This window comes from Vipera berus, assembly GCF_964194415.1.
Source record: "Vipera berus genome assembly, chromosome: 1".
NCBI lineage: Eukaryota > Metazoa > Chordata > Lepidosauria > Squamata > Viperidae > Vipera > Vipera berus.
Window position 1 is genome coordinate 337863921 of NC_138202.1, and position 15747 is coordinate 337879667.

At 45.5% G+C, this 15747-nt stretch overlaps 2 protein-coding genes across 4 annotated transcripts in view; one reads left to right on the top strand and one right to left on the bottom strand.

Annotated features, from left to right (window-relative positions):
* The first annotated feature begins 3291 nt into the window (after nt 1–3291).
* On the top strand, nt 3292–13340 carry LOC308659169 (E3 ubiquitin-protein ligase RNF19A-like). Of its 2 annotated transcripts, XM_081312608.1 has the most exons (8): nt 3292–4155; nt 7586–7794; nt 7960–8107; nt 9174–9336; nt 9488–9602; nt 9763–9900; nt 11076–11256; nt 11638–13340. In XM_081312608.1, the coding sequence occupies exons 1-8, from the start codon at nt 3695–3697 to the stop codon at nt 11798–11800; spliced, it is 1578 nt and encodes a 525-aa protein (XP_081168734.1). In that variant the 5' UTR covers nt 3292–3694; the 3' UTR covers nt 11801–13340. The 2 variants fall into 2 exon arrangements, with proteins under 2 accessions (XP_081168734.1, XP_081168735.1); XM_081312609.1 differs by lacking the exon at nt 9763–9900.
* The window catches only part of PPM1G (protein phosphatase, Mg2+/Mn2+ dependent 1G), an 11448-nt gene continuing 5516 nt past the window's right edge, over nt 9816–15747 (bottom strand). The window contains exons 8-11 of one of the 2 annotated variants that reach the window (XM_081312607.1): nt 15242–15371; nt 14912–15014; nt 14054–14260; nt 9816–9924 (exon numbers count right to left, since the gene is read on the bottom strand). In XM_081312607.1, the coding sequence (XP_081168733.1) occupies nt 14066–14260; nt 14912–15014; nt 15242–15371 (428 nt within the window). In that variant the 3' untranslated portion in view covers nt 9816–9924; nt 14054–14065. Of the gene's footprint in view, nt 9925–13995; nt 14261–14911; nt 15015–15241; nt 15372–15747 lie in introns of those variants that run through there. The other variant, XM_081312606.1, reaches the window with a different exon arrangement.

Consider the following 15747-nt stretch of genomic DNA (forward strand, 5'->3'; position numbering starts at 1 on the left):
CCACTAGATGTTATTGTGGTAGAAGGCCAATGTACGAGCCTCCTAGGGCTCGATTGGTTCGATGCATTGGGCATCCAGGTCACCGGAATTCACCGGACTCAAACAACAAATTTGTCTTCTGTCTGCAAGGAATTTGTAGATGTTTTTGGCCCAAGTTTGGAAGAGTACAAGGGCCCTCCGATAGTTTTTAAACTTAATCCCCAGGTGGCGCCAATTCAGGTTAAGCCCCGCCATGTGCCGTTTGCATTAAAGCATAAGATTGATGCAGAGCTGGACAAGCTTGTTAGTCAGGGGTTTTTGCAGCCCGTAGATAGTGGGGAGTGGGAGACCCCCACTGTAACACCACTCAAGGCCAACGGAGAGGTACGAATATGTGCTGGCTACAAATGTACCATTAACTGGGCACTGCAGCAGCACGCGTACCCCATCCCAGTTGTCAGCCATATTCTGGCATCGTTGCAAGGAGGCTGCGTGTTCATTAAATTAGATTTAGTGCAGGCCTACCAACAGCTGCCGGTGGACAAGGCCATGACAGCCGCACAAATGATTGTTACGCACAGGTGGGCCTTCAAGGTAAAGCGCCTTCAATTTGGGGTAAGTGTTGCCCCAGGGATTTTTCAGGGGATAATGGAGCACATGCTCAAGGGCATTCTGGGGGCCTGCCCCTACTTTGATGATGTACTCATCGCTGAGAAGTCCACAGAAATTTTAGCTGAGTGGCTTAGAGCTGTCCTTCAGTGGTTCTGCGCCAGGGGACTTAGATTAAGGAGAGACAAATGTAAGATTGGGGTTCCGTCCACAGAATTTCTTGGTTTTAGAATTGAAGCCGAGGGCATCCATCCTGAAGAGTCAAAGCTGAAAGCAATTCAGCTGGCACCAAGCCCTAGGTTCAAGGGAGAGCTTCAAGCCTTCTTGGGCCTCCTGAATTGTTATCATTCATTCCTTCCCAACAAGGCCACAATGGCGGAGCTGCTACACCGGCTCTTAGACAAAAACTCCCCATGGCAGTGGACCAAGCTCCACAAAAGGAGTTTTCAGGTAGTCAAGACATTGTCCTCGAACTTGGTGCTCACACACTTTAACGAAAAGCTGCCAGTTTGCGTTGCATGTGATGCATCCCCATATGGGATTGCAGCTGTGCTGAGTCACTTGTTGGCGGATGGGAGACAGTCACCCATCGCCTATTACTCGAGGACCTTCTCAGCAGAGCGCAACTACGCGCAAATCGACAAAGAGGCCATCGTGTCCAGGATTAAGAAGTTCCATGATTATTTATATGGGAGGTAGTTTGCGGTCTTTACTGACCACAAGCCCTTGCTAGGCTTGTTCACAACGGACAAGCAGACACCTCAAATTCTGTCACCACGAATGTTGAGGTGGTCTATCTTCCTTTCAGTCTATGACTACAGGCTGGTTCACAAACCCGGCAAAGAGATGGGCCTTAGCAGATTGCCATTGCCATACGTGGAGCCTGATTTGGCTCCAGCTGCACGCATTTTAGCAATTCAAGACTTGCAAGAGTTTCCCCTACATGCGGGAGATGTCGCTGCAGAAACGGCAGCCGACAAAATTCTAAGTCGCGTGTTGGCTTGGATTCACACAGGGTTGCTGGAAAATAGTGGGCCCCCAAGTTCCAGAGTTTCTTCAGCCAGAAAAATGAGCTTTCAGCTCACAAGGGGTGCATCCTTTGAGGTAGCAGGGTCGTAGTCCCCAGTTCACTCAGGCCTAGGGTTCTCCAGTCTCTGCACGAAGACCATCCGGGCATGAAGGCACTGGCGAGGAGCTACCTCTGGTGGCCAGGGCTAGATAAAGCTATTGAGGCCCAAGTACATGGGTGTTACATATGTCAACAGTCCAGATCAGAGATGCCTCAGGCCCCTGTCCACCGATGGGAGGAAACGCACACACCGTGGTCAAGAATCCATGTAGATTTTGCCGGGCCCTTTCAGGGACAATTGTTTTTAATAGTGGTCAATAGCCACTCTAGATGGTTGGAGGTGGTTCCAATGCCCAATATGACTACTGCAAGGACCATCCAGGTGTTGCGGTCACTGTTTGCAACGCATGGGCTTCCGGACCTATTAGTCTCCAACAACGGAGCCCAGTTCACCGTGTCAGAGTTCCATGCCTTCCTCAGGGCCAATCTCATTAGGCATGCCACATCGGCTCCTTTTCCCCCGTTGTCAAATGTGCAAGCAGAACAGATGGTTCGCACAACCAGAGTCCCTTAAACGCATTACTACACGGGACTGGCACCACAGGCTGGCCGCCTTCTTGCTATGCCAGCATACAATACCTTGTACGGCTACAGTCAAGAGCCCCACAGAACTGCATTGGAGCAAGAGACTAATAACAAAACTGGACAGATTGCACCCAGATAGAGTAGCCTCCGACAAGGCACGCCTGAAGGCACCTAGGCATTTACAGGTGGGGGACTGGGTTTGGACTCGGAACTATGGGCAAGGGCAGTTATGGGTGTCAGTGGAAGTTGTTAAAGTGTCAGGACCACTCTCCTACGAGGTGGTCCTCGAAGATGGGCGAGTCAGTTGCCGACATGTTGATCAGTTGCACCGGTGACTAAAGGAGCAGTCGTTGGCTCAGGACGCCCAAGGGGAGCAGACCTGGAGTTCACAGCCTCTCACTTCAGCAGAGCAGTTCGGATGCTCTGAAACATTTTGCACGGAAGAGAACGGGGATGGGGCCATAAAAGCGCTTCCCCCGACCAGACCGCAGGAGCGGGGCAGCCACCGGACACCCAGCAGCAGCCATGCCGACTTAGCAGCACCGTCAGATTTTGGAGTGGGCCGACCGGGACAGGCCAGCCAAAGAGAGTCGAGTTCTATTTGACTCCACCGAACCACACAGCCGGGGTCTACCCAGCACGGCAGACGAACTGGTAGACTCCAACAACAACCCCCCCCCACACACACCTGACGCTCAGAACGAGCCCGAAGACCCCCAAAATATCTTCAAGATTTTGTAACCAAATGAATGGGTGCACTTTTCTCACCACTGGAATTGCACTTAATTGCATAGGGCCGTGTTCCAATCTGTCAAGGTCCTTCTGAATCTTGAGTCTCTGTGCAACGTTGATGTGCTGTTTCTGCTTCCTTCTCCGGGTGACGATTCATTTTTCACACAAAAGGGCCGAAGAGAAAAAAGTTTCAAGAACGAGCAGGAATCGTGAGACTCTCCCTTTGTTTCGCTCCGTCTTCCTGGGGGACTACACTTCCCAGGCTGCCGAGCGGGGGCGAGTGCGCCAAAGCAAGAGCGAAGAGGTGGCGACACCGCCGGGCACAAGCAAATCAGGCGCCGACCCCGCCTTTTGCTGGCCGTTCCAAGGACAAACCGGCCGGCTGGCCAGCTAGTTATCCTTGGGCTAAGCGCACGGGCTCCGCAACAGTCCCGCAAGACTCCCTCGTTCTCGCGCGCCGCAATTTGCGGCGTGTTTTTATCCGACCCCGGGGAAAGCCACCCTCCCTTTGCGCCCCTGCTGGCTTCTCTCCTTAGAGGCGTTGCAGAGCGGGAGGCAGCCGATGGCGAATCGCAGCTGAAAAGAGGAGACAGCGGCGGATCGGAGGCTGGAGATGGAGGAGGAGCCCTTCGGCCGCCAGTTCTCCGGCCTTTCTGCGGGTTGAGCAGTGCGACGGGCTGAACGCCTCGCCCGACTCGTCTCAGAGCATCTTCAGCCCAGATGAAGCGACCCAGGGTGGGGCCTTCCTCTCTCGGCGTCATGAGCCTCTTTGGACGAAAACCCCAAACGATGTCGGAACCACTCGGGGAGCCGGAGGGGCCCCCCTTAGACCGCGCCGAGGAGGCCCGAGTCGCCTTAATGCTTCCAGAGGAGGGGAAGGAAAAGGAGGACCTTGTAGAGTGCCCGCTCTGTCTGCTGGCCCAGCCCGCGGCGGCCTTCCCTGCTCTTTCCTCCTGTGCCCACCTATCTTGCCTCACTTGTTTGCAGCAATATTTGCGCATTGAGATCAGCGAGAGCCGCGTCCAGCTGGCCTGTCCGCACTGTCCGGCTCAGTTACAACCGGCCGAGATCCATCAGCTGCTGCCTGAGGCCGGCCTTCGTGACAAATACGAAGAGTACCTGCTGAGGCGCCTGTTAGTTGCAGACCCTGGCACGCGCTGGTGCCCGGCCCCTGATTGCAGGTGGGGTGTGCAAGCTGGCTCTGTGGCCTTAGCGGGCAGGAGGGGAACCATTGAGCAGGTGCAGAAATCTGATCTACTAGTGAAACACTAGCTCCGTTAAGGGGCTGTGATGCTCTCTTAAGTGCTTAGAGGCTGCATTCAAAAAGCATGCCCAATCTTCTTACCAAATTAATCTGTTTCCTGGGTTAAAGCACGAACCGGCATCATACATCAGGCTAAGTCACCAAAAGGAAACATAAAACTTGAAATACTTAACCACATTTTAACTTTATCAAACTTAGCGGGTTGTGTGAATGTATATGTTCCTAGTGTGTTGGCTTACAGTGTTTGGTTCTGTTTATTGTCAACTTTATATGTGCACCCCCTGGTAAGTCCAATCATAGCGCTTAAATATGTTGAGTGCATACGGCCAGAGAGGGAGAAGAGGTTTTGCATTAAACTGAAATTTAGCTGCAGGAAAGAGTAAAAGGTTTGCTGGAGAAAAGAGGCAGTGGAGTTAATATACTGGCAAGATGGTTGAGATTGGACAGCCATTGTTGATTTCTGTGTATCCCTTTTCTCCATTAGTTCATTTATTCAGTTTCTGTGCCAACTAGAGTTCCAAAACTAGTTTCAGAGTTTTCCTTTACAGCTGCAGACAGATCTGGGTTTATTTGGCATCCTGAGTGGTGGTGGGACTGATGCAGAGATCCAGAGCTCATTGAGGGGAGAGCATTGCTTCACCTGCAGATGATTCAAAACATTGGTGTTAGAGCACGGTGACTTGACTTCTTGACTTGGAAGAAATTTTAATAAATCGGCCTATTAGTTTTAAGACTGTATTAGAGGTTCAATTCTAAATAAAGTGACTTCTTCTACGTGGTAGATTTAAGTGAAAATTTCAGTGGGAATCTGAAGTTGAGGATTCCAGTTAAATGAGAGTAGTTATGCCCAGAGAGACCCTGTACTTGCTTATTCCATAGTTGCCACTCATACTTTATCCAGCAAACCTGTTTTCCTGAGATCAGATATTTTTTTCTTTCTCCCCTGCCATTCTCCTGGCTTTACTCCTTCACATCTCACCAGGTTAGGTTGTGTCAAGGAGGTTCTTTCTTTCTGAAGACACAGTTGCAAGTGCACATACTGCACTGTTAGGCACTGAGTGCATTTGATTTGGTGCAGATAGCTGGTTAGCTAGGCATTTAACTGAACAGTTTTGTTGCCAATCTGCAAGTGTTTTAAAGATTAAAAAAAATCTTCCTTGCAACCTTGCTTATTTAGGTTTTGGGGAGAACATGTCCTGAGGCCGTATTGATAAATCTGCTTTGTCAGCCCCTACCCTAAAGTTATAGGCTAGAGAAGCTTGATTAAAAACTGGGAATGCTGAAGCTAAGTGAACCACTAAAGAGAGAAGCAAATGCCATTGATGCCACAAAAAGCATCTCGTGATTCCCAGCCATCTAACATTCATCTGTCCCTCAACTGATAGAGATATGGTGCTCTGGAGAGTGGGTTACATAAGAAATGCTACATAGAGGTGGGGGTAAGACTGTGGCTGCCTCCATGAAACGCTTAACTCTAAAAAAAAAATTTAAGTTGTGGGAAGTGGATTGAATGGGAAAGTGAGCGGTGCTAGTTCCTAATAGGCTTCCAGGTGCACTTCAAAATGCTGGTCGTTACTTATACAGCATTTTGTAGCAGTGGCCAGGATAACAGAAGGATCACTTTTTCCAGTTGTTATTACTACTCTACAGGTGGTCCTTGTGTAACTACCAGACATTCAGCAACTGAATGAACTTACAATGGTGCTGAACAACTGGTCCTCATCACCAGTCTGGTATTCATACTCAGCTTGTAATGGTTTGTGGGAACGGCCTTGTGGAATGAGGGAAAGAGATGCTGCCTAGAAACAACCAGACAAGACAGAGGAGCCCTGAGTAGCTTAACACTCAAAGGAAGGAAGACATTTAGGAAGGACACATAGTAGTTGATCCAATGGCTAAAAGTGACGACGGGAAATTTGTACCTTCAGACTTACAAGGTTCTGTTAATGTAGCAGTATAATAAAGCAGAATTAGCTCATCGCGTTCTATTTCCTGTCTGGTTTACCTGGAAGGGCTGACACAGCAGCAGAGGGGGTAGCAGTGCCCTTGCAGTTATTCAGGATCGTTATTCAAGCACTTGGTGACCAATCTGTAATTAATGGTCATAGCGTCCCACAGTAACTCTATGATTTGATACATTTCCTGCCAGTTTCCCACTTGCAAAGTCAGTCATGTGTGGTCCTCCCTGAACAACCTGCATGGTCCTTGCATACCAATGGCAACTGAGATTGCCAGAACAGCTGTTGCTAAGTGGTGCAGTCACATGTTACAATTTATGACTGTGTCAATGAGCAACATAAATTCTAGTCCCCATTATTCTCATTAACTGAGGACTACCTATATTAGATCTGGCAGGAGGAACGTGTTACAGGACCCCTGACTTAAAAGATTGCCATCTTGTGAGACCCAGGAAATACTACTTTTTCAGTCATGGTATTTGCTCTTTGGAACCCCTTTACTCTGAGGTCTATTTGGCCCCAACCTTCTGGCCTTTTGGAAAGTGTTTAAGACCTGTCTGTTTGCCCTGGCATTGGAGATCAGGAAGTTAGCAAAACCCAGGTGGGTTATTACTCATGAGATTTTTATTTTCAGATGCCATTTCCTATTTGTTTAGATTTGCACTATTTTAGTTTTAATCCTTAAACTCACAAGAGTCGCTTGGGCAAGAAGGGCAGCCTTGTAAATTAATAAATAATAAAAGAGCAAATGGTTAGGATGCTGAGCTTGTCGATCAGGTGGTCGGCAGTTTGGCGGGTTGAATCCCGAGTGCCGCATAACAGAGTGAGCGCCTGTTACTCATCCCAGCTTCTGCCAACCTAGCAGTTCGAAAGCACGTAAAAATGCAAGTAGAAAAATAGGGACCACTACGGTGGGAAGGTAACAGCGTACTGTGCGCCTTTGGCGTCTAGTCATGCCGGCCACATGACCACGGAGATGTCCTCGGACAAGCGCTGGCTCTTCAGCTTTGAAACGGAGATGAGCACCGGCCCCTAGAGTCGGAAACGACTAGCACACATGTGCGGGGGAACCTTTACCTTTCTATGATATTATGGTTAATGTATTGGACTGGCAGCAGGGAAACCCTGGTTCCAGTCCATCCTTAGCCTTGGAAACTGACTACATAAACTTGGGCCAACCTCTTTCTTTCTCAACCCAACCTAGCTCTCAAGATGGTTGTTGTGGGGAAAATGGAAGGAGAATCACTCTGCATGTTGCCTGCAGCTGATGAATGAAAGGTCACATATAAATGTAAATAAAAATAAAGCTTGAGTTAGGAGAGTGAATTCTGTGAATGGTATCAAGTTCCTGGGGTGATGTTCCTGCTTTTTTTTTTTTGCTTCCTCCAGTTATGCTGTAATTGCATATGGCTGTGCTGAATGCCCCCGACTTGTTTGTGGTTGTCAGGATTGCAAGACAGAATTTTGCTACCATTGCCGGCAGCCCTGGCACCCCAATTCCTCCTGTGAGCAGATGTGGCGGGAGTGGAAGCAGCAGAGCCCTTTGGGAGCGGTGGAACTCTCCACACAGTTGATCTGGAAAGAAGAAGCAGCCCACAGTGAGTGAGGCAATGGTGCCTCTTTGCCTTCTCCCAGCACCGGGTTTCCTCCATACCTGCATCTTTTCTGCCAGAGCCCTCATATCTCTGGCCCTAAGTACACCTGTTGGGGCCTGATCAGCTGCATTGGTTTAAGCCCTGTTTTCTTCTTTCTGTTTTCCATAGACCCTGACACCGTCAAGGTCTGTCCCCGCTGTGGTGCCTTCATCATGAAAATCAACGATGGGAGCTGTAACCGTATGAACTGCACTGTCTGTGGCTGCCTTTTCTGCTGGCTCTGCATGCAAGAAATCACGGATGTGCATTTCCTCAGGTGTTGCATGTGGAGAGGGAAATGGAGTGGGCCTGGCCATTCCAGACTTCTCTGCTACCCTATCCATCAGGAGCTTCAGGGAATGGAGTCACGGGCTCGGTAGAGATGGAAATAAACTATATAGGTGCTCAGAGAAGCACTTTGAATAGTATGGATTAGATGAGATTGCAATCCCATATCTACACGGGGGGGGGGAACACACCAAATTAAGTTGTATACTTATATCAGCATCATTGGTAAGATGAGGTATTGAAGGCAAATAATGTTTTATGATGACTTAGAATCCAGGGCACCATTTATTTCTACAGACATACCATTTAAAAATTGTCTATAAATATTATAACCATAGAGTAAGAGGTTAATTTACATCTGTACTTATAACTGCTGTAAAAGAAAATTGCAAGTCATTTCTTTATACTTTTTCCCCCTGTATTTTTGGCTTAGTTCTTGTCTTTATTTACTTACTTTTTCTTCTAAATATTCTTATTTTTAATCTTTCCATCTTATGATTTTAATAAAATTAATATAAAGTTATGTTTGTGCCATAAATTAAACTTATCTATCAATATTCTACCATAGAAAATAGCATAGTGACATAGAGACATTTACAACAAATTTGAGTATATCAGAAACAGTCAAGTGGATAACAACTTTAATAGAATTTTGAGGACAACCTGCTATTGGTAGCAGGTTAAGAATATTTTATGAACTAAGAATTTCAGAAAGCCTTGAACTTCCGAAAGCTTTATGCTTCTCTCTAGATGAGATCCGCATCGTGTACATACTGAATGCAAAGAGATTGGTCTACATCAAGTCCAATAGAAGTTAGGGAGCAACAGTGGTGGATTTCACCAAGGCCTGTTTCTGTGAGCGTGCAGTTCTGGGAAAGGGACTTTGGTTTCAGCAACAGCCCAATCCAACTTCTTCATTTTTGACGCTGCAAAAACTGCTTTGGAAATGGATGGTAGCAAACCCTGTGCTAACAGGAAACTTTAAGGGCGTCTACAGTTTGTACTGTACTTTTGAATGTCCCTGTGTTCATAGCCGATTCCTGTTTTCTCCTCAGTCCTTCTGGCTGCACCTTTTGGGGAAAGAAGCCGTGGTCTCGAACCCGGAAGCTCCTATGGCAGCTGGGCATGGTGTTGGGTGCCCCAATGGTGATTTCACTTGTTGCTGGCATTGCAGTGCCAGTCATCACCTTGGGCATACCCATTTACACAGGGAAGAAGGTAAGGAGACATGCTTGGAGGCCATACCATTTCATAACCACAGAGGCCCATAAAATGTGCACAGGATGTTCTTATAGGCTCATGGGAAATGCAGCTCAGGCCAAAGTGGTTTTTCTGGGGATCTCTTTATCATTCTTTCCTTTTCCTCCAGGTTTTGAGCCATGGGCGTAAGAGCAAGCTGTCGGGCTGCCAGCAGTGTCTTTCTGTTGCCAGCAGCATTCTCCTCTCTCTCTTTGTGTCCCCTGTCATCACAGCCGTCACTGTTGGTAAGAGCCACAACGAGACCGAGATGGGAGGGTGTGTGTGGGTCCACAAGATGCTTTTTTGCTTTTGTACTGAAAGGGAAATCTGCCCTTCGTGAATTGCATGGCTGCATGAACGGTCCTTGAACAGAGGTGGTTCTTATAACAGGCTCTTTGCCTGCAGGGGTGGGTGTGCCCCTGATGCTCACCTACGTGTATGGGGTCGTGGTACTCTCTCTGTGCCGGAATCGCTGGGGGTGTGGAAGCTCCCGAAAGAAAGCTGGGGAGCTCAGCACAGTGGAACTGGAGAACCTCGCCAAATGTACGTGAGTTGTTGTGAGTTGTGCTGAAGTCAGAGAGGCAAAGTAGTTTAGTTCCGGGGACACATCACTAGTTGCTCTCATTTAATATATTCTTGCTTTGCCCTTTAAGCCTCCTTCCATAAAATAACTTATTCTAAGTTTGCCATTAGAAAGTTGATGTCTCACTTTAAAGTATGACAGAAGAGTCTAGAATGGCAGATACAGCAGTCCATTATTTCTGAACCTGCATGGCTCGCGATTACATCTAAGTTCCAATAGTATTACATTGGAACGATACCTTAGTTTTGCAGCCATTCTGGTAATGGAACATCCCGTTTAGCTTTGTTTATGGAAGAACAGTGTCATGTCAATTTGATGAGTTATGTTACAGCTTCCTATCTGGGCTTCAGGTGGTCTAGTTCCTGCAAAAGTTAATTATCAATGAATGAAAGCCACCAAGCTCTCAATTCTTGACAATATTTGCCTATGTTTTTTTATATAGCTGGTACTATTCGGTACTATTTTAGAAATGCCACACCGTTACAATTCCCACTGAGTTGCAGCCCATGTCAGTTTCCAGTCTTGACTGCTGTCCCAACAAATGTGCATAGAAAACTTTGCCTGTAATTTGGAGATGCACTAACGCTGACTGCAAAGGCGGCTTTGTGTAAAAACCAGTTTAACTGATCCCTTTGATTATACAGCAAGGATTCTTCAAATGCCATTTTTCCCTAATTGGCCCAGAAAACTCAGAAGTGATTCTCCTTTTAATTATTTTAAATAATCAAGAAATGTCTCAGGAACTCCCCTAACTTTTGGATAGCTCCTTTTGTATAAACAGCTAGTAGATACTGGTATCTCATGCTCATGTTGTCTACAATTGCTAAAAGATATGAGTAGTAAAAAGATGGGAAATACCACGACTGAGCAGCTTCTAAAAATGACATTCAATATACAGAACTTGTGAGCTTTTTAGAAACTGTGTGACAATAAACCCTTTTGTTTCTCTTTTTTGTTTTGGTGCTATTTGAAAATTTTGCTCAATTTCTGCACTTGCAGACAGTTTTATTCAATCAGGTTTCATGCGATCAACATTTCCATTAAGGAAACCTTGCAGAGGTTATCTAGATATGTGAAGAAATGTTGTGATGCCAAGGGGATGCTGCCATGTTCATCTTTTCTTTCTTCATACCAGTGAACGAACTGCTAGCTGTGTTGCCTACCCCCATGGTGCCTGAGAAGGGGGCTTCTGTTTCCATCCCCCATTCAAGTAACAGCCAACACGAATCATGCCAAAAAGATCGGAACAGTGAATCTGCCAGCACTGTAGCCTTGGCAGGCAGCATGCTGAGTGAAGCTCAAGAAAATTCTCACAGGTCAGTATGGTAGACTTGGAAGGGTTGGAGGAAGGCCCAAGCAAAGCTACTCCCTATAAGTAATCTCTGGATGGAATGGAAGACCTATTGAACAAATAGTGTTGTCCTCAGGTCTGCTTTATTGGGCTGTTGCAAGTCCAGTTTGGGAGAGGTTCCACCTCACTGCTACCTCCAGTTTCTCACTCATGGCAGACATCCTCTTTCTGTTTTCGGTGATGCGAAAAATACAGTAGTGCAGAGGGAAGAAACACAAAAACATACTCTTCTTCCCAAACAGAAGATTGCTTTATAGTGCAATATTGTGAATTGTAGCTTTCTACCCTGTTTTTCTGAGCCATATTCCACCCACTTCACAAGTAGCACTGTTCTTCTCCTGTGCAGGGATGGCCTGAATATGGTGGAAGTGGAAGTGGAGATTGAAACTCAGCCACAGGCTGCTGGTGAGCACAGTCTCTGTAGTGCTGCATCAGGCCACAGCTTTTCAGCAGATTCTCTCGCCTACACAAGTGATGGCTGCAGTTTGGCAGGAGTGATGACAGAGTAAAGCAACTTAACACACAGAAGCAACCATGGACTGAAGATCCAAGCTCTCCTAGCTTGAAAGCCACGTCTGTCTGCAGCCCGTGCAAGATTCATCACTGCTCAATTGTTACCCAAACAGTTGGCATCTTTTAGCCCCCACTTGATTAAGACCTTTGGTGCTTCAGGATAATAAATAGCAGCTATCAGAGGAGTCTAATGGTTCCTCCCTTTATAATACGTAGGGATGGAACCCCATGCGTTACCTACTTAGGTGGTGGGAAGAAGTCTTGTCAGATGGGGCTAAATTGCTGAACAACCTCTGAGAGACTAACTTTGAGGCCAGATTCCCATTAAAGGAGGCTTGGGAAACCTGTCATCTTCCAGATGTTGAATTACAACTTCAAGCATCACTCATAATTGGCCATATTGATTAGATCTCCTGAATCGTAGATTTCCTACTCTGATTAAATGATTTTAAGTAACTACTTTGAGCAGACTGCTTGTGGAAGTGAAAGTGCTGATCTAAATAGGTCAGAGTTTCAATTCTGATAAGATAGCTACGTATGTTAATCTCCTGGATAAAGATCGAGGCTTGGACTGGAAAATCCTCAAGTAAAAGCCTAATGCCAATTTCAGAGAATCAAAGAAAGTTTGTATTGGTAGGAGGAAAAAGGGTGCACATGAAGCCAGGTTAGAACTTCTGAGAGATTCTGGACTACATTGTGGATTGCTTTATAACAAGTCCATTAGGAGACTTGCTGTGAAAACAAAGCCATGAGATGTTAAAGCCATTATTATAGAATAAGCTCCTATGAAATTCCTGAAACCTTAAACATGCTAGTTTTATCTGAGTGATCGCTTAAGAAATTACTCAGAAATCTAATGGAATAGCTATAATTCCATACAAAGTAGCAAGTAATTAAAATTACTTAAATTTTCACCTCAATATTGAAAGCGATGAAGGAATTTCACAATGTCTAGTAGTATTATGATCCTATATTCCATAGGAGTGAGGCAAAATAGGTTGAAAATCAACTTTGGGTTAGCCTTATACAAATCAATGGTGTAGGAACAATAGATGCAACAAAATTGGAAAAGGCTGTTATAAACAAGCACCTTCGAAAAAAGGGAAAACAACTTGCAATGGGCTGGTGGACCGCACTGCTACCTGCTGGAAGAGCTATTCCAGTGACATCCACAATTTTGGCTCATTTGGGGAAGGCTTAAATAACAGTGCCCAACTTGTTTTTAGGTTTGGGGAATTTTAAGAGTGGTAATGGAAGCCATAGATTTGTCTCTCAAAGGCTTTCAATTCCCACTTTTTTTCCAAGTTCAAATTGAAATTTATGACTGTAAAATAAGGGTGCTATATTTCATGGTCTACAGAGTTGCATCCAAGTCCTAATAAAAACCATGTGGCTAAATTTAGGTTCCCCTATATTCAAAGAAAAGAATTCTAGTTTTCTACCAAAAAAAGAAGCAGCAAGAATTGGGGTTTTCTGTCTTTTGCAAGCTTCCTGGGGAAACCATAAGGGTTTAGATAAAAGTTTCCATGGACAAGACAAGGTGTTGTTGGTCCTAGTTTGCTTGGGCAGAAAAAGACCCGCAAGTCATAGGCATGAAACTCATAGTGGGAAAGGATTTGGAATTGGAAAGAAAGAAATAGTGAATTACATAATGGTTCAGTTCATCTTACTTCCTCCCCTCACAATTTTACAAAAGTACACAGTCACTGATAAAAGAGTTTTAGTTTTTAGTTTGAAAAAAAATCTCAGTTGAAAATGAATGACAGAGTTGGAGGCTTGGCAGCCATGGGGTGGGGTGGGGAGCATGGCAATCAGTCCCACAAATTAAAAAAAAAGCGGAGGCCTTAAATAGAAGTGCAGCTCTGAAAACTCCACATTGGAAAACTGCTTCCCGCCAACAGAAAAATCAGGCGTGGAAATGGCAACAGCCATACAGAAACGCTGCAGTGGTCAGAGTGTGTGTGTGTGTGTGTGTGTGTGTGTGCGCGCGCGCGTGTGAGAGAGAGACACAGAGTGTGTTTGAGCAGGTAAGTCTGCCTTCTGGGCTTTGGCCAGATGATGACCCTCCCTGCCATTCACTCTTTGGAATGGTTTTAAAGTGGGACCCATCTGAATCCCTTTCCCCCCCCCTTCCAAATAATAAAGAGAAAATGGGCCTCCCTAAGGATAAAAAAAGCCTAAAACAGGCATCAAAAGTTCAGCTTTGTTTAGAAAACAAGAGTCCAGTGAGAGCACGGGCAATTCCCTACCCAACGTGGCTGCTAGTCCTGTCGGGCCTTCTTGCTACAGCCCTCTTCTGTGGCGCTAGTTGTTGTGCTATCTTCCAGTTTCCGCTTGCTGCTCTCAGCAGGGGAGCCTTGACTGACTTGTGGTTTAAAAGAGATGATGATACAAGTCATGTTGTCACAGCCTGTTCCATCACCGGATGTGTCAGGAGCCAAACAACGATCCAAGAGCTGTTTAGACAAAAATTAAGAGAATGAACTCAGCGTGAAATCCATCTTCTGGAATACATTCATTAAAATTGAAGGACAGAGAAATTCAGGCAATAGTCTTGACGGTTTCAGATACCTGCCAGGCAGTCTGTAAATAAACCTCCAGGAAGGAATCTTTGTGAAAACCGAACCAAGATTTAATAGAAGTAGACTATGAACCTAATGATTATCCTGTAATGTTTTTCAGTTCCTGAAGATAATTTGTTATCGAAATAGTGACTGTTCCCCAGGCTTAACCAGTTGGGACCCAGTCAGTAAACTGAGTGCATGCCTGGTGCATTCCAAGATCTAGTCCAGGGCTCTTCAAACTTGGCCCTTTTATGACTTGTGGACTTCAACTCCCAGAATTCCTCAGCCAGCGTGCCTGGCTGAGGAATTCTGGGAGTTGAAGTCCACAAATCATAAAAGCGCCAAGTTTGAAGACCCCTGATCTAGTCCTTCTCAGGTGCTTTCAATCAGATCCTGGCAATTTTACTGTATCAAATAGAACTCTCATTGGTAGCCTGAAAAAAAATCTGCTAACCCTGAGAGTTGAATGTCTTTTTTCTATATAATATAGAAATATTCCCTATACTTAATTTCAACTTTCATGTCTCCCACACTCCAACTCACTTCTTCTACTATAGATGAAAGAGATCGCAACTCTCCATCTTCACCCTTCTGTGTTATCTTGGATTGAACAAAATCCACAACCTCTTGGCTACTCATGACATTCCTGGATTAGAAGGAAAAAGAGAGAGATTTCATGAAAACAAATGAAAGACTAGGGTTACAATTATACCAACCTGTCCTCAGCTTTGCAGTATAGTCCCTACCCGGTCTTGACTTGGTACAAGTTATCAGCACTCTCTACTCCCCAAGTATATTGAAAGAAATTAAACTTCAGCCAACTATCATAGTAAGGATTCTTATTATTTATCCCAAAGCTCAATTTCCACCTACCAGATGCCATCACAGGCAATGACCATAAAATCATGGTCATCGTTGATTGTCAGCACCTTGATATCTGGCAGCGCTGAGATCATCTGTTCTTCTGGGGGCAAATTCCTGTTACGTTTGTAAAAATGATCTCCTAAGATACAAAAACGTTCAAGAGATTTATTTGAGGGCTCAGTGTCCTAGAGAAAAGTGCAGCAACAAGGAGAAGCTGGGTTATGCTCACTAACTGAAGTGGCAGAACATTCAAGGCATTTCTCAAACACAAAGGACACCTTTGACATAACAGGTTTTTTTTAGTTAACTTCTGGTTTGTAGCAGCTAGCTACACATTCCATTTCTTCCAAATCCAGCAGCTGGGATTCACTTCCATGATAGATATAAGTCAAACTGGCTTAATAACAAATATTCATGAGGCGATTCTGGAATTTGAGCTTTATGCTCCCAAATACAAAAAAAAAAATATGGAGGTAGGGTAAATACTCGAGTACTATCAACATACAACAACGGAG